At 40.7% G+C, this 18,701-nt stretch overlaps 1 protein-coding gene across 1 annotated transcript; it reads left to right on the forward strand.

Moving 5' to 3' along the window:
* The first annotated feature begins 5,405 nt into the window (after positions 1–5,405).
* LOC140241399 (matrix metalloproteinase-21-like) lies at positions 5,406–17,810 on the forward strand. Its single transcript, XM_072321130.1, has 6 exons — positions 5,406–5,603; positions 12,986–14,156; positions 14,926–15,204; positions 15,923–16,168; positions 16,675–16,877; positions 17,532–17,810. The coding sequence occupies exons 1-6, from the start codon at positions 5,406–5,408 to the stop codon at positions 17,808–17,810; spliced, it is 2,376 nt and encodes a 791-aa protein (XP_072177231.1).
* Positions 17,811–18,701: the final 891 nt, after the last annotated feature.

An 18,701-nucleotide genomic window follows, 5' to 3' on the forward strand; every position in this document is an offset into this window, starting at 1 on the left:
GTTGTTTCTATCCCTAAATCACATTTTAGAACTATTTTGAAGCACTAAAGCTTCACCTGCAAATGGTAAATAATGCCTTTAAAGGAACCATGTGATGAACAATTAAATGTTGACTTTTGTTGATTCATGATGCCCTGATCATCACATGTTGCCAATAAATATGTGCCACATGTTTCATAATAGTATTTCTACTATTTTTCGTCAGATTTCTTTATTAGGCCCACAAAAAACAACAACAAACGTTTCGAAACAAGATTCTGTCAATCATTGCTAAAGTACATGTGTGCATGTATGTGTGTATTTTCTGTCTTTTCTTTTTTTCTTTTTTTTTTTACTACCGCTTAGGGAAATTGTATTTTTTTTTTTTTTTTGCATTTAGATTTTTTTTTTAATGAGGGGACTGCATTCTACAAGCTCTGCTTTTTAGCAGTCCCTTCCATTTCCAGCAATTTTGTTTCTGCCTTTACCACAGTGACGTAACAGTTATTTGTATCTCTGTTGATAATTTACCTGTATCTCTTTTGCAATATTATTCTGTTCATCGCATTGTGGTACTGATTTCCTGACATATGTATATACGAGTGTTTCATTGTATTTCTAATTATTTGTTTGTTGGAATTGAAATAAATTAACTTGAAGTACTTGAAGTACTACTATGATTAGCTAAAGACATTTGAATGCACCTTCCCCTATAGACCGAACGTATTTAACATGTATGTTTCCGTGCAATGTCTTTTGTTAACCATGTAAGTATCTATGGGAAGGTATTTACATTCCAATGTCTTTATGTTAATCGTATATGATTGACAAATGATGTTACTGGCAAAATCTTGGTTTAGAAGTGGTCGTATCCAAGTAATCTGAAGAAGAAATATCAGGAATATTATCATAAGATTTATGACACAATATCTCGATATTCATTTGGCCATATAAGTAATGTTGAGGGTATCATGACTCAACACAAGTCAACATGGTCAACATGCATTTGCATAGTTCCTTTCAGGGGGAGGGGTGGATTTTTTTTTTTTCATTTGTGTATGATTATGCTCTCTTATTTTCGAGAAAATGTGTCCCACTGGCTACGCAGTCACAAAGCAAGCTCTTAGCGAATAATTTTTCACCCTACAGGGAGCGGAGCGAAAATAGTGAGGCTATGGTGGTACAGTTTTCGATGAAAGTTGTGTCATATTTCGTTTAGAGCTCGGATTATCAAAGTCAGAAAGTGGGTCAAATTTCTGTCACTTAAATTGGTTATTATTGCAATGAAACTTTTGATAGAGTTTTGAAGATATTTGTTTCCCTCCCCTCGAGCTTATTTGTTTGTATTGTTTGTTGGTATTTTGTTGTTTTTTATCTTTTTAAATATGAAATCAGAGATATTTCATGAATGTTCCAAAATAGAGGGGGAAAATGAATGGGGGGGGGGGTAGAACGAGACATCCGGTCCTGGAGCAATTCTATGTGGTGGATTCTTTGATATTAAAGCACACGAATCGGGCGTGAAGAGGCCCTTGTCGCGGGACCGATATTATGTTAGGCCGACTTGAGAGGGGTCTTAATCCTCCCTGATCCTGTCGAGGAGGTCCTTTACCGGCCGATTTCCTAGCTTTTGACAGTCCGATCGATCGGGATGCCACCGCAATTTTTTTTTTTTTTTTTTTTTTTTTTTGCCGCAGCAACAGAGGGAGCAAGTCCGAGGGAGGCAAGAGCCAGGCAAGATGGCGGCGCTGCCGATGTGAAGAAGGCGAATGGACATTGAAAGTTTGTAGCCACTGGAGCGTTCGGCTCAAACAATCGGAAGAAAAGAGGAAACCGCGCCTCGACAACATCACTTGTTGTCCGGCCTCCTCGTTCGCATCTGGATATCGATTTGTTGGGTAATCATGACGAATGATGCCTCCAAAGCGGATAGAGCGCGCGCATAATCCACGGGGGACCTCGCAGGTCCCGTTTAATTATGGGATTTATCGGAATATAATAATCTCCAGTTGATAGCGGTTATTGTTCGATCGGAAAGCTCTGATAATCACTTCGAGCTCTTTCCGACTTGAATTCTTTTCCAGCCAAAGCGCTCAATTTCACGGCTCGGAAAACCGCAAGTGTATGTAAAGTTAGAAAAGTTAATAGGCCGGTGAGGGCAATAAAAACGTATAAGCCTCTCGTGTTCTAAGTGACAGAGACAGAGACAACCGTAGAGAATGAAAAGGAAGTGGAAGAACAAGAATAAAAAAGGAATAGAGTAACAAAGAAAGAGACGAACAGTCCTTTCTAAACATCAGTTTTCTCGAAATACCTTTTTTTTTCTGTTATGAATAATGCCATCTTACGCTATTTAAATGAAATGATTTACAATAATGGTAATGTATATCATTTCAAATAATTTTTAATGTGCGTGTTTATATCGCATTGCGTCGATCGGCGATGGCTTAGACAGGAAATTGATACAAAGTATATTTTGGAAAACTCACAAACAAATACACATATGTATGCATATATATATATATATATATATATATATATATATATATATATGTATGAATATACAAAAGAAACTCAGTGTGTACAGTTCTTTATCTTTATCTTTATTTACCGTAAAACTTTCATTGAACATCACCTCATTTCATAATTGCAACAAAATACGCATAACACTAAGAATGTTAGTTAAATTTTAGCTCACATTATTTTCCAAACAACTATGTACTTGTTTCGTCTGGCATTATGAATAGCTTCAAACTCATCAGAGACGGATAAATCCCCTTATACGCAAGACTGAGAAACAGAATTTAGCGTCACAACAAAAATATACTGCCACCTATTGACAACTTGCCCTGCATCGATATAAAGAAACACAAGCAAGCAAGCAAACGAAGAAAAGCATCTCAATTTCTAAAGAAACAAAGTAACTAGGTCATGCCATTACAGAGCGAATAGCGTTACAGTTTGCCGTCACTCATCTTTGTTATGACGCCACCAACAATAATCAAGAATATTACAATTCTTTCACCTGAAATCTTGTATGCGGTAAGTTCACCTTGCAGTCAGTGTGATTCGTCCTTTCCGTCTTTCTATATCTTATCTGTATTTTCTTTATCATTTCCCCTTATATTCCTCTTAATTCTTCCTTTCCAATGAAACATATTGGTTTTCATTTCGAAGCACAGCATTTTGATGACAATCGCTAGCTACGTATGAAAATCCAGAATGAATTGCACATACGTAGTCTCATAATATGCCAGAGTCAGAAAAGTGAAGTGCGTCAGTCTTTGCTGTTGCTGAAAAACCAATGTTATCATATGAGAGATGGTAGGTTTGTTTTGATGCAAATGTTGGAATGGTTACTGCAAACTTGCTGCCCTAACTCTTTCTTCTTAAAACAGTCATTTTCCCCTATGTTCTCTCACCCCCTTCCTCTCTCACTCTCACTCTATCTCTCAATACCTCGTCCTCAATATCTTTCTTTACAAAACCTCGATGGTATGCAAACAACATTTTCGACGTACACTCGCAGACAGCTACACAAGCCCTTGTTTGCCTTCGAATGTTTGAAGCAAAGCCCCCAGTGCCCTGAATTAGTCCCCAAAGTAAAGTGATTTGCTTTTTGACCTATCATACTTCACACTAAAGCATCCATCGCTCGCTCGTTCACTTAGTAGCCAACTGTCGTCTTGCAAGTGTCAGAGTTTACGTATGCAGTGGCAGGCGCTGCACTTTTCCATTGTTGTCGGAAAGATCTCTTTATTTTTAAGTCACCGCGTTAATAAACCTCTTACTCGTTTATGTGCCTTCTGGTGTTTTTTTTTTTCTTTCCTTTTTTGCTCGCCTCCTCCTTAATTTCTGTTCTTCTTCCATGTTATCTTTTCTGATTGTCCGACTACGTTTTCGTCAGGTTAAACAGGCTGCTAAAACTTTCGGATTTGTCGTTCTTTCCTTCCTTTATACATCGATAGATGTCTTGACAACTATTCTGATTCTCATTGAGGGTTAGGGCACTTGATAGGACGGTAGGACTGATAAAAAGGAAGGCTTTGCAGTGTGTTGCTGCTGAAAAGGAATCCTGCCCATGACAGACTTGTTCATTCAAGTGATTTTTTTCTTCTGTCTCTTTGACTACCGTCGCGCAAACTCAAACTTCGCTCTCAACCCTTTCTCGCGAAAAAAAAGAAGAAAAGAAATGCATTCCTTAATTCTGAATCGCACTTTTCTTTTCCGATGTGTCAACGGCCAAACGACGCGCGAACGGCGAGTAAACTTTCACTTTTGTGTCCTGCAAAGTGATTTATTCCATCCATTAAACCCCTGCCGCACACACATTAAAAGCAAGCAGAGATTGCGAAAATTATAGTATGTTACTTTTTCTATTCTATGGTGATGTGAATGACATACAGAATTCGCATGAGGTTTCGTCATTCCTAGCAAGTTCCCCTCAGAATCTGTCAAAGTTGTCCTGGCACTCAAGAAAGAGGCTTGCGATAAAGTTTGTCCCCAGTCATGTCCAGGCGGCAGTATTCGTCTCCTGAATATCTCGAGGCACATTATTTCCCTTTCGATTTTTTTTCCTCGTTCTTTTCAAAAGCCAGCTCCGACACCTGCGCATAATGCTCTACCTCAATTCTAGCCAGCTTTCAGACAACAAAGGTATGGCGCTCGTTGTTAGGTTTGAGCACGTAGGTTTAGAGAAGAAAAGAAAAGAAAAAAATCGCAGTCACAGTCAGTGATGGTATTGCCACATACTCGTAGTGTCAGTACACCAAAGAGCACGCGAGAGAAACACAACGAGCCAGCTTGCGGGGGGAAGAGAAGGCCCCAGTTCGTTATTGGTCGAAAGTACTCGTAGACTTTTTTCCCCTCGACGTGGATACGGCAATGTTTATTAATGTTTGGGGCTTAGATGCCCTCTATTTTGGGGAGCTACATACATTAGTTTGGGTGAGACAACCACTAAAGGAGGCATTTGTGTACTCTCTCCGCAGGATTATCATTTCCCAGCAAGGTCGAACCGGAACTGATTCCCGCTGAGTCAGGATCTGACGACCCAAAAGTTTCTAGGAGGATCCTGACAGAGGACACCAAGTCTCTGGGTGACCATCGGGGATTGCTGTCGGCAGTCTGCAGTCTGGCTATCGTCTGAATGAACGAGGGGCCAAGTGGTGGAATACGGACACAGGACTTGTTTCGCGACCAACTGGTATGGCGGTAGTTCTGGAAACAGTACGATTCGGATTATTCATGAGGGATATCACATTCGTCAAAGCTCATTCTCAGATTTGAGATCGCCCTGCAAGAGGTGAAACAAAAAAAGTGGAAACCATAAATAGGATTACTATACATGTGTCCCAGCTTTGCACCGGAGTGATTACTGATTGCATTGAAACCTTAATCAGAACAGCCTCCTCGACATCGTCGACATGCGATCCGTCAGCTATTTCACGATCTCGTGTCTGCTTCTCGGCGTCGCCCACGTCGCGCACACGGGTGTTATTGGCAGTAGGACCACGGGATCATTGCAACAAGAGCATTCAAAGTCGGCGTCATCATCGACATCATCGTCATCGCCGTCGTCCTCGTCATCGACGGTTGGAAATTTATCCGAGCAACAGGCACTGGTAAGTTGGATATTGTTAATGTATCTAACTGTTTGTTTGTTTGGTTTTTTTTTTTGTAGAAACGTTTAAGCCTTTGCAATCATCTTTCGTACGTTACCATTTACTAAAATATAAACAAACAAACAAACTAGAGCAATTACCAACCCACCTACAAACAAACAAAAGAAGACATAACAGATCAATTTAGCTCGTAATTATGTTTGCATTTAATCTATTATTGATGCATTCTGGTGGATTTCATCAGTTCTGCAAGGAAAAAATCAAAGTTTGTTGAAATCTGTAAAAAGGTGGCCTAATTGTGCAAAATGTTGAACGAAATACATGCCAAAGCTAAAACCTGAACGAAAAATTAGGAGTCATAAATGAATGGGGAATTGATAAGATTTTTGTCATAATTTTGGTTGCTACACATATCTTAAGCTATGATGGTTCCTTATCCTACATGTACATCCAATCTACGCACATGTGCCACTGGGCAGGGAGGTGGGACCTCCCTGCACTGGGGGATTCTGTTTGAAATATACGAATATACATAAACTGTTGAAACGCTTTCATGTATTGTGAGAGACATCACACTTTTGCGATCATTTGCATGTTACTTAAGAAATAGAACGAATGTTCATGAAAAAAAGATATCGAAACTATTCATGTTCATGCGTACTTTATAGTAGAATCTTGTCTGCTTCTTCTTCTTCTTCTTCTGATTAAGTCTGCCTCCTTCAATAAGCTGAAGATTCTTGCAGACTGTGTTATTTACATTATAAAACAGTTTATTTACAGATATTTATAAGCACATAACAGATGTGAAAAACAAAGACTAGTCAGTGCTTGCTGAGGTACAAGTCTGAAAAATGAAAAGGTACAAGAACTATACAACCCTTGATTGAAGTGCATTCGTGGTGACTTTTATGGAAGATGGAACACTTGCGGGAAGTGTGGTGTTGCTTGAGGAAATTTGCTGCAGGCTAGTAACAAGTAGAACTGCAGTACAAGGTGTCGAAGATGTGTCGTATGCTTTATCCGCACCTCTACCTATATGTACATGTATATCGTTTCTTGTCTTAACCCAAGCATGCCGAGATTATTTATAAGGTTTTATTCTTATTGACACCACCTACGAACTCTGCAGAAAATTAACGTCCATACGAGATGCAGTTCGTGGACAAAATAGCCTTTAAACTGTATTTGAAGGAATAAGAACTGTATAGGCAAAGAAAATAGAGATAAAAAGACACATATAATTTTGAACACATTATATACACACCTATACATTTACGAATAACAAATGATCTTCACTATCTTGTTACACTGGCAGTTTGTTTTTTTCTTACAAACAAGGCAATCTAACTGATACAAAACTAAATTGCCAAACGACTCAACCAGTAGTTAAGAACTTATGATAAACCCGTCATGCAGAGTAATTGCGGAATTCAAATGATGTACTGCCAAAGTTATCGACAGACCTCTCATGCACATTGTTCATAGTATGTTCTGCCCAGTAGTTGCTTGCCACCTGCAGGCTGTTCTAGAGCTTCGGAGCAAACTGATTAAGCGAGTACATTTGTACTTTGTACGCCCGTCAATAAAGTCTGTCATGTTTAGTGGACTACAATTAACTGCAGATTAACAGTTTGCCAGAGGAGCAGAGATAGGTGTGGGAAGGTTAGCCCGTCAAGTGGAAATTGCTCAAGTTCAACGAGCGGTCTCAACTGAGACCTACTCAAGAGTGCGTGGCGCCACTTTCGTTTACACACACACAAACACACACACACAGACACACACACACATACACACAAACACACACATATCCACACTGTCGTCTCGCACAGTATATATAGTGTGTTAGGCAAGTGGTATTCAACATGTTTCTGCGTATGTATACATGTAGGACTATACGGCTGCTGTGTGCCATTGACGAGGAAACTGTGGGGAAATCATCAAGCGATTATTGGAGCAGACACCTGTACGTTTTCTTTCCTGGAACGACAAACATACCCTATGTATCTATGAACAAAACAAAACCAGAAAAAGAAAAAAAAAACTTAGGGTCGCAGAACGTCTTGCGTGCGTGATTGCTAACTACAGACGTATGCATGAAAAGAGAGATGACCAAAGAGAGTTTTTTTTTTTTTTTTTTTTTTTTTTTTTTTTTTTTTTTTAAAGACCTGACGCAATAAGTTCTTCGATTGTTGTAGCGAAATCTGAAAACTGATAAATATTGGGTGTACCATAATATAAAGGGAAAGTGATATAATAGGTTTTTCAAGTTGTTTAGGTTATGACCGTCATTGGTATGTGTGGTTACAAAAATAACGTATTTCACATTTTATCTTTTCTTATTTTTTTATTTATTTATTTTTTTTGAGGGGTGTTAACGTTTGTTTTAGTTTTTTATATTCCCTCAACCAAAGTGTCTCAGCATACAAAAAATTAATCGTTGAAAGGTATTTCAACGATTTAGGTGAGTTGACATTTTCTGGAAGTATATCTAAAAAGAAAAAAAAAAGCTGCCGCAGTCTTGCCTCCGATCAATTACGTCAGGATCAAAACTACCAAATTTGGAACTATCTTCGGACTTTTGTCACGACTTTTCCAAATGTTCTCGAATGGAAACACTAAGAAGTTTAGGACGCCTTCTGATTGCCTCCATGGTCAATATTGTAAAAAAAATTGTTTTGCATTTCCAGCGATTGTATTTCGTTCAAGTTCAAGTTCAAGTTCAATCATAGTTTACTATCGTTCATTCTGTGTTTCAACAAAGGGCACAGTGCAAAGATGTGAAACATTTTAGAGGGTATGATAGGCGGTTTTCGTAAAATAATCAAATTGTGTGCTTATCTTTTATACAAAGGTTGTTCTTGACAGACCTTTGAAAGCTTGTCCGAGGCTTGTCCGACATAACAACAATATATGCAAACCGGATTCCTGCAATTGAATGTCATTTAAGTAGAACATATTAGTGGAATATCTCTTCTCTGTGTTACCCGGGAATGAAACAGCCATACATTAAATTGAAATCATTACGAAATTGATCTATTACATGAGAAATTACCAATTTTGGTACAATGGCTGGGACAGGGTTGGTGAAGGAAAGGCTTATTCAATGCAAAGGCTTAACCTTATGCTTAATCGCTATGGTTGACAGAAAAGTAATATCAAACATTATTGATAGTGATTCCCCATTGACTTTCCAGTTCGATAAATTTGGAAAATTGAGGTTTTTATAATTTTAGAAAACGCTGTGTGCAGATAAGTGCATAAAAAGTATGTTGTTTGGTGCATGAGAATGGCGCGCTGTGTCTGCGTGGTCCGGTAATACACAATCATGCATGGTGACATCCTGAAGAAATCAGGTGGAGATGTGAGAGCACATGCATGGGTTTGACGTGACACTAACAATTAAATGGCGTCCCTCAGCTTAGCATGTTATCAATGCCATGCATGCAATTTAGCCGGTGGACAGAGTCCAAGTAAAGGACGCGTGGTTAAACATGATGATGTCACTAGTGCATGAGCTACAGAGGTCGTACACTCTTGGTCTCATGAGATATCATTGCTGATTCTCCCTAAAACTCCAATCTGTCGTAGCTCCAAGTTTTGTGGGTTTTTTTTTTTTTTGTATTAGCTTTTGTTTTGTTGGGTTTTTTTTTTTTTTTGGTTTTTTCATACGACTGTAGTATCAGTTAGCACTCAGTGATACAATGCTCGACGATAAGTGAGTTATCCTGCCCAACATCCGCTAAGATGATGAGCTTCACTGTTTATCTTTATTTCCCTCTCCACTGGTACGATAACTCTTGAACAAGAGTGGAGAAATGAGATTGCTTAAAAAGTGATAGACCAAGATTGCAAGGAGTGAATAAGTTTGAGTCTACGTGTACAGCGTTCGGACCTTCCCACCGGTCCTGGTTACATTCATGTAATTGTCCGAAACCCCTCGATGGAAAGTTGGCTACAGGGCAATTACCTGCACTCCCCCACAACCCCCACGTCGATTCACCTTTCTTTCTCCCTCTCTCAGCTCTCTTTCGGTATATGATTCAAGAGGAATATTTTCCGTGATATTAATCATGGCAATTTGAGCAATCTATTATCTGTCTGCTTTCACGATACTTCGCCGTGGCCTGACCATTAGAGCAGGAGCAGGGGCTACACAAAGGGCGAGGAAAGCAGAAGCCCAGCAAACCCCCCGAAAGCCTCCCGTCCACTCCGCTCGTGGCCACGCCAACAATGCAAGGAGGGGGAACAAACGGGACTCCTAGCCAAATCACGCATCCAGCGGAGCGCGTATAAAAAGGCGTGTTTACTCCCCACGAATGACTTTTCATCTGGAAGTCGTACAAATGTTCCTTGTGACTGCTGGTTTATACAGTAATTCGAAGCTCTGCCTCTCTCTCCTTTCGCCCACATCTCCAAAGCAGGGCGCCCCGTCAAACTCCTTGGAGAGGAAAAAAAGGTTGCAATCCTGTTTCCATAAAGCAAGCTCTTTACTGTATATGCGTCCCAACCCACGCCCGGGGCGTGTACAGGGCATGTACATTACACCATAGAGCCAGCACATTATGGTGACGGTATGAAAGACTGGCCCAGTCAGGTTCGAGCTGGCGGCATCCAATGCCACCTGTGTACAAACGGTTTCTTGTATACTTTGACAGCCAAAACAAGAGAGAAATCGCGAATGAGATAAGACAACAAACCACTCGGCCTTATTTAAAGAACTGGACGGCCTATTTTCAGTTGGCCCTCGCTTTCGTGCTCTCCTCATTATGTTTAGCTACAAAGGAATGCCGACCTACTTATGAGACAATGTACATCAAGGAGAGAGCACTATAATTGCACGAACGCAGCGACACAAGAGCCAAGCGCAATCGGAAATTGCGAGAGATCGCACAAAGTCATAATGACCACACTTGCACGAAGGATAGTCACTTTCTGTGAAGTTCATTGGACGCTTGCTGAAAAGACATCCATTGAGAATATTTTGTTACTTTCTATCCACAGAGATGGATGTACCAAATTGAAATAGAAATAACAAAACAACAACACATTTTCATCTTTAATTTAGCTGATAATTGAAGATATCCACATATTATGTGACAATGAATGATCGTGTATAAGGCGGCATTTTGATTTCGCTGAAACTTTTGAAGGTCTCTTGTTTTGAATACAACAAGTTTGTGGAGAACAGCTTTCCCTTTAAAGTTACATTTCTGTGAGCAGCATGCGGCCTACACCATTTCCCATTAGGAAAGGACATTAAAAGAGAATATTTTTTTTAAACAATCTGTATAGTTTCTGAACTTTAGGTTTTTCTTTTGCACAAACTATCCTGTTACTGTTCATGAATATTGTTGAATAGATGCATTGCTGTTAATCTATATTATACATGATTATATCGAACGAACACTTTCAATGTATCTTTTAAAGTGCCTTGTTCCTTACTGATTTGTTGTTCAGCAACGTTTGCGCTACAGTCTTATGAGTTTATTTGTTTAAAAAAAAAAAAAAAAAAAAAAACACGCGTGTCTTAAAGATTCGTGATGTTGATATTTAAAGAGTGACACAAAATCATTCTATGGCTGTAGAGTTAATCCTAAAGGCTTAGTTTCGAAAAAGACTACATTTCTCTTGTATTTTTTTTTTTTGGGAGGGGTCATGATTATATATATATATATATATATATATAATATTTGCCAATGACAAGCTCTCCACTCGAACCACATCTATGTATGTAGAACTGTTGATGGAAAGTCATTTCCTTCAAACAATCAAACCTCGCAATCAATACTAAAAAAATCCTCTTCTCAGAAGAGGGTGGCCGTCCAGTTGTATATATGCCTTTGTTATCGTAGGTAACTTTACAACTTCACACAGTAGGAAACCAGAATTCCCCATGTAATATGGGAAATTTTCCTCTTTTAATGTAAGAAAAATTTTCAAGATGGCATCATTTCGCGGAGGGTTTAACCAACTTTGATAAAAGACAACTCTGATAGTAATTGACGTAATTCTGATGATAATACCGGCAACATGCTGTTCCTTATACCCACCTTCATCTATGTAATTAGCTTTTCCTTGCAATTCTTGACACTTGTACTTTTTATGCTGATTGAAAGAAGTGAAGTTATGGACCACGAAAAGTTTAAACCAAGTAACTGTGATGCTGGTATGGAATGTGCCAATTTGTGAGGGATTCCCTTGTACGAAGGTACAGCTTAGTAATTTTGAAATTCATCAGTCAATTTTCTGTCAATTTGATTCATAGCATTAGATTCTTTACGTCACTTGAAAAGAGAGTCGTCAGATGGACAAGTTCGTAATCATTATCATAAGTTGATAGCAGAAAAAAAAACACAGTACAAAGGTTACCGTGTTGCACTCAATCCAAATTTTCAAACACTCTCTCTATACTAAACCGGACTTTTCCGTGAGTGGCGTCAGGACACGTTGAAGACATTTACATTTAACTTTCACATTTATCTTTGTGTGTGTGTGTGTGTGTGTGTGTGTGTATGTGTGTATGCGCGCGCGTGGACAGAGACTGCGAAAGTGGAGCATGGAGGAAGACAAAACACGGTAGCGCATTTTTGCGGTTTTAGAGAGATATCCACCGCTTATTTGCATTCGATGGCCCGTGAATCGGTATTAGTGGGCCAACTGTGGCGTGTACACATGCAGCCACAAATGTCAGACCGCAGGTTTAAACCCAGTAGAAAAAGAATGAAGGAAAGAGAGAAAGGTGAACCTCTGATATCCTAGCTCGGGAGAAGTGACAGTTACCTGCATTCTCTCATTATTCAAGACTCTCTCAGTCTACAGTGTGCATACTCTTACCTTTGGTTGAGCGCTCAGTTCATGAAGGCCATCGCTTGACAGTACACTTTAAAAGAAAATGGGCAAGCTTAAAGCGACTGTCAAGCGGTACTATATGCCTTGGTTATTGGAGGACGGACTAAAAGAAATGGCGGGTCGATAAAATCAATTGCAATCGGCGCCAAGTGGATTAATCTCAAACTTAAGACCATCACATCAGGGTGTGTAAAGCGGCGCAATCGTAGATTGTTTATATTACATTCGTTGATCTGTGACAACAGGGATATCTAAGTGAAATCATGAACTGAATAGCTCCATGCGGTAAAATGAACCGAAACCAACAGCATTTGTGTGTTTTTTTCATTGTACACAAAACAACAATTCAAATTTTATCATTTATGACAACGGGCACACGAACCCTGGTCAGATTGCATTGTCCTTTGTAGTAATGATTTATATGTAGTCAGGCGTGACCCTTTTAACACGTGACAAAATGAAAATACATATTTATATTTGCTATTTGATCTTTATAAAAGCTTTACCCCTTTCCCTATTTTTTTCCTCCCTAGAAATTCCTATCTGAATACGGGTACATTGACAGGATATCTACAACAGCCAAAAATGAGCTCAAGAAGACGGGTTCCCGCGCTCGGCCTGTGGCGCCCTCAGCGACGCAAGCGACGGAAGCGGAAGTGCCCCTTACAGCGGTAGAAAACCTGCAGTCGGGAATCGAGGTCTTTCAGAGACGGTACCATCTGCCTGTCACAGGCGTGATAGATGCTGCCACCAAAGCGATAATGTCAAAGCCGAGGTGCGGGGTTCCAGACTACTCGCCTGCTCAAGACACGGCGAACAAGAGCAACCCTGACGGGAAAGACCAGTCAACAGAATCAAAAGGACAGTCAACAGGAGCTGGGGAACAATCGTTGCAGGGTAAAGGAAGGTCCTCAGAAGCCGTCACTCCTGAGATGGTAACGGATATCGCCACTGAGATATCAACGTCGATAGTCCCTGCTGACAATTCAAAAGAGCTCAGAAAATCGGTAGTTTCTAAGGTCCTGGGAGTCGAGACGTCAAAGAGTGAGGGGAAGGAATCTCGCACCCCTGTGCCACCCGCGCTACTCGACCCTACGGCGAAGGATGGCAACTCAGCAGATAGCATGTGGGATCAATTCTCGATCCAGGAGATAAGCTCACTGATGGACGAAGATCCCTCTCAAACTGAGCAAGAAGTAGACAACGAGGAGTTGACAACATCCCCTTTTCCCGTTGAAGAGGTGGAGGATACAACCATCCTATTATACACCGTCACAGATACTCTCTCGACTCTCGTTGAGGAGGATGGTGATTTAACTACTGTCACAGCACCTACGGAGACGGAGCCTGCAGAACAGGAGCCACAATCGGACAAAATGAAGTCTCGCCGAAGACGAGACTTACGGGAAACCGTTCGGCGCGCAATGGCAGAAAAACCTCTTCACCGCGAGCGTCGGAATACCTACTCCAGACCGGGTGGAAACGTGAGGGAGCCTTCGGGTGCCGGCATGCGTTTGTCCGCCAATAATCTTCCCATCACGTGGCGTGTGCTCGATGCCTACAAATCGCAATATATTTCGGACTCGTCAAACATCTTCTACACTGCATTTAGGAGATGGGCGGAGGTAACACCTCTTACATTTGCCGAACAGACGACTGGCGACGTTCTCAACGTTGACATCTCCATCGCGTTTCTCCAAAACAGTGAGTATTATCTAAAGGCGTGAAAGACTTAATAATAATAATAATAATAATAATAATAATAATAATAATAATAATAACAACAAGGTCTTATTTACCCAGGGTAGCCTCTTCAGTGTTGCCACTGCTCTACCAGAGGGCCCTGCTATTATTATCACCCTAGCGTTGCCAGGTACCTATTTATACACCTGGGTCGAGAGGAACATTGTGGGTAAAAACATCCTGTCCAAGAACGTAAGCACTGGGCGTGATTCGAACTCGGGTCCTCCGATCGGGAGTCGGGAGTCGTATCCACATATGCCACAGCGCCACCAAGAAGGAGAGAAGTATGTCATTTAGAATGTTCGTGCATGCTTGATCATTCTGGTATCCGTATATAGAGTTTCATTTTTGTAAAATAAATCATATATATATTCATAGCAATTCAAAATGTGTTAGATTTTAATCGGTCAAGTGAGTATGATGACACATTTTTATTCAATCACAAAACATATTATAAACAAATTCTTTAAGGAAACAGAACAGAGCTCGACCTTCGGGAACCCCAAATTTGATTATGTGCTTTCAGCGAAATGGTACCGTTCTCATCTTCAGTTTGGAGAATCAGGAATTCCAGAATATCCAAATCCGCACAACAACCTATGCTCAGCAATCAGACACACACATACAAAGTTTTAATACTCATGCAAGTCGTAGAAAAATAAGACTAACCTTACATATAATGTCAGCGTTCTCTATAAGAATCCACCGCCTTCTTTTCTCGTTCTGTCAGGCAACGTCCAAGGGGTGGCCGGTTTCTCCTGGTCAAGCGGCCAGCTTGCTCGCTCCGACATCCCGACCGGGCGACTCTTCTTCAACGACGAACAGCAGTGGACCGACAGCTCGGACCAGGACTACAATCTCCTCACCGTTGCCGTGCACGAGATCGGTCACTTTCTCGGCCTCAGCCACAGCACGAACAACGGCTCGATCATGTATCCCATCTACAGCGGCTACAATTGGGATGTAAGGATTGACTCGGAGACGAAGACAGCAGTCCAGGCTATCTATGGTAAGGTACTTTCAGCTATATTGACTGGTCTCGATACGAGGACATTATTTTGTAATATTTCCCTTCTGCGCCCATTTTGATTGGGGCTATTCAACCGGCATGCATGAAGACTATAACAATTATGTATCATATTGCCTCAAAATATCCATGAAAAGTAAAGAGCTGGTGATACTGTTATGTTGAAAATTTTGCAGTTAAAACGTAATTTTGCATGAATTTATGAAATTATCATTGGATTGATGTGACATTAAATATAAATGATAATCTTTGATGTAATAATCTCTGACTATCTTCGGGCTCATAAATCGTTGTCTTAAATGGGACATGGAAAATCCAATTTGTCATCACCCGCTTTTCGTCAGACAACGGCACGCTCAGAGTGTCTGGATCTAATTCATTTAGTTTAATATATCGTATTATTATCTGTATATCTGTTTTGTATTATTGACACACGTCATTATGTAACGTACGCAGAACGCTACAAGAAAGTTGGTCTCCACCGGCGAACACGTCGGACAAAATGCTAGTGAGCAATATACAAGTAGTGCTTACGGCTTGCGCCTCGTAAACATAATTTCAGTTCATTTACATGTTTGATAAAAATGATATTATTAGCTAGAGTTGAAGACCTGATAATTGGATGGAGGTTGAACTATGGCAATGGTGGTTTTACTTTTAAGTGCCGAAGGTAATGGGTGTTTTACGTTACCCGTTGTAGGCAAATGCAACGATTCTTTCGACGCGGCGTTCGACTGGGTGAGACCGGCCGCCAACAACAGGCGGGTGTACTCGACGTATTTCTTCCGGAACAAGTGGAGCTGGCTCTACCTAAACTCCAAGAACGAAACAAAACATAAAGACCCAAAGGCCATCTCCCAGAGGTTCTCCGGCGTCAAAGATGACATCGATGCCGTGGTCCAAATCATCGACCGTGCCACGAATGATCGCATGTACTTTTTTAAAGGTGAGCTGTCGGAAGTATAGTTGAAAGAGTTTCTAGACAGTTTACAAGGTCCATTTTGTATTTTCACCTCAGAAAGAATGTTGCTGCGTGAACATTGTTCAGACTTTTTCCTTTGACTCATCTATTGAAATAGGCAATGGTCTGAACATGTTCTTTTTCTTTTCATTTGATATCACACACCAACATGTTTTACAATGTGGTTTACGACGAAATTTAGAAAAGATAAACACGGATGACCCTCTTCCCCAGGAGTGAGGAGACTATTAAGGTCACGCTGTCAGTCAAAGGTTCGAGATCAAGCTTCTAATTTCTATGAATGCCACTGAAGTTTAAATCCTTCGTTATTATTGGCAACATCTTAGCACTTGTTGTCAACTGCATGCGGAATCGTCGGACACGAGTGGGTTAATGTCTATGCCCGCCTGTCAATCTTTGTGAAGATCCCTCCTCCCCTCACGACTCACGAACTAATTGGCCCTCTATTGACATATCATGTTCCGCCTCAGGCAATCGTTACTGGAGATACGACCACGCAAACACCCGAGTGTACACCAGCACGGTTGACGGCGTCACCTGGTCAGCTGAGGGACGTCTCATCTCCGAGGGCTGGCCCGCCAAGAGCGGCGGGAGCACGCGCATACCAGACAACATCGACGCTGCCTACCACGACATGAGAGATGATAACATATACTTCTTCAAGGGAAGTCTGGTGAGTTCAATACAAAAAATAAGATAAAAACAAAAATCAAGCGTAAGTAGAAAGGAAAGAAGGAAGAAAAAAGGAAGCAAAAATCAGATGGAAAGAGAGAGGTAGGACACCAACACCAAAATGAGCTGGAGAAAGAACAACGTATGGAAAAGATGATAGAGGCGTATTACTCCAGGTCTGGGTAATCTCACGTCTTGCAGGTGCATCCTTGGATGAAATGTTTCATCCCTCTTTTGGTAACTGGTAATGCCGGGGTAATCATAGCTGCAGTGAATACAAGACTCTTTTATCACGTTGTGATGATGATGATGATGATGATGATGATCTTGATTACCATTTCTGTGATTGTTATATGAGCATCATTATCATCATTGTGAGCATTATTTTTATTGTTATCAGTATCATTATTATTATCATTATCATTATCAATGCATTTATTTGTTATTTCGTGTGTGAGATTTTTAGAATAAAGAATTATTAAAGATTGATGATTGTGATCTTCGTTATGATAATGATGATAGCGATGAAGAAGACAACAAACGCAAAAGTATAGATACAATTCTAACACAAAAATCAAATGATTAGATATTTTTGACACACTATCATATGGAACTGTAACTCAACTCCGTATTTCGATTATGACTCTCTTACTAGGTCTACGCATACGACATGCAAGCCGACGGCTGTTGCTTAGACGGTTATCCAAAGCCAATCAGCGAGGCCTACCCGGGTCACAACTGGTTTATTCCATCACTACCAGATAACATCGATTCGGCGTACTATTCCATCAAGCAGAAAAAACTTTTCTTTTTCAAGGGCGCCCTCTACTGGGAAAACACGAGCTACAACCCTAACCTCTCGACAGTTTTGAATAAAGTGGGACAAAGCGCGCAATGGAACACAAGGTGGAAAGATGTTTGCAACGTAGAATAAGGTGCAAACGGACCATGCCCGATGAATGTGCGTGCGTGCGTGCGTGTGTGTTTGTTCGTCCATGGATGGATGTGTGTACGCGTGTGGGTGTGCGTGGACGTGTGTATGAATTCCGGGTCCTTTTGATTATCATGTGCCAGAATGTTCTATGATGTACTTCAAAGATTATAAATCTCCGAAAAGTTCCACTCGCAATCGTGGAATGATCTACGTAATGTACCGTGTTTCTTTTGTGGTTTGACTGCCGTGAGAATGAAAGCTGTGACGTCACTAAACTAATGGACAGTGCTGTTTCACTTGTTAACCGAACTAAAGCGTAATTGTTTGTGTTTGTGAGAGCTTGCTCACCTGTCTGGAAACCATACGCACTGTGTTTTCATTATGGAATCTTCTGACCTGTCAAAAACAAAACTCAAATCCAGCAAAGTTGCCGCATCGCCCTATGAGGTCTTGTATAATCAACAGACAGTGAAAGTGTCTCCTTCCGTAGACACTTTGCATCCGGACGACACGATGTGTTCTGGTTCCTATGCACAGCACCCCCAACGTTGTGGATCTACACGTCACCCCCACGTTAGTTAAATTCACGTTTAATCAACTTTTGGTTTGCCTAGTAAATATCGCTATTCTGATACTTTAAGTCGTTTTGTTTATGTTAACAACATGCGCGTCGAAATGATCTCGTTTGCACAACCCACTCGGATATAGTAAGGCGTGTTGCATCGCTCTTGATAACGGTACATACGACCATGGTTCATAGCCCGTTGGTGCGCATATACGCGCAAGAATACCGGACATGCTCGTCTTCAGCAGAATTTGCTTTTTTATCAACGCTGAATCTAAATATTCTGTTTTAAGTCTGTAAATTCTATGAGGCGATGTGTATATTTC

The sequence above is a fragment of the Diadema setosum genome, chromosome 18 (genome assembly GCF_964275005.1).
Source record: "Diadema setosum chromosome 18, eeDiaSeto1, whole genome shotgun sequence".
Lineage (NCBI taxonomy): Eukaryota > Metazoa > Echinodermata > Echinoidea > Diadematoida > Diadematidae > Diadema > Diadema setosum.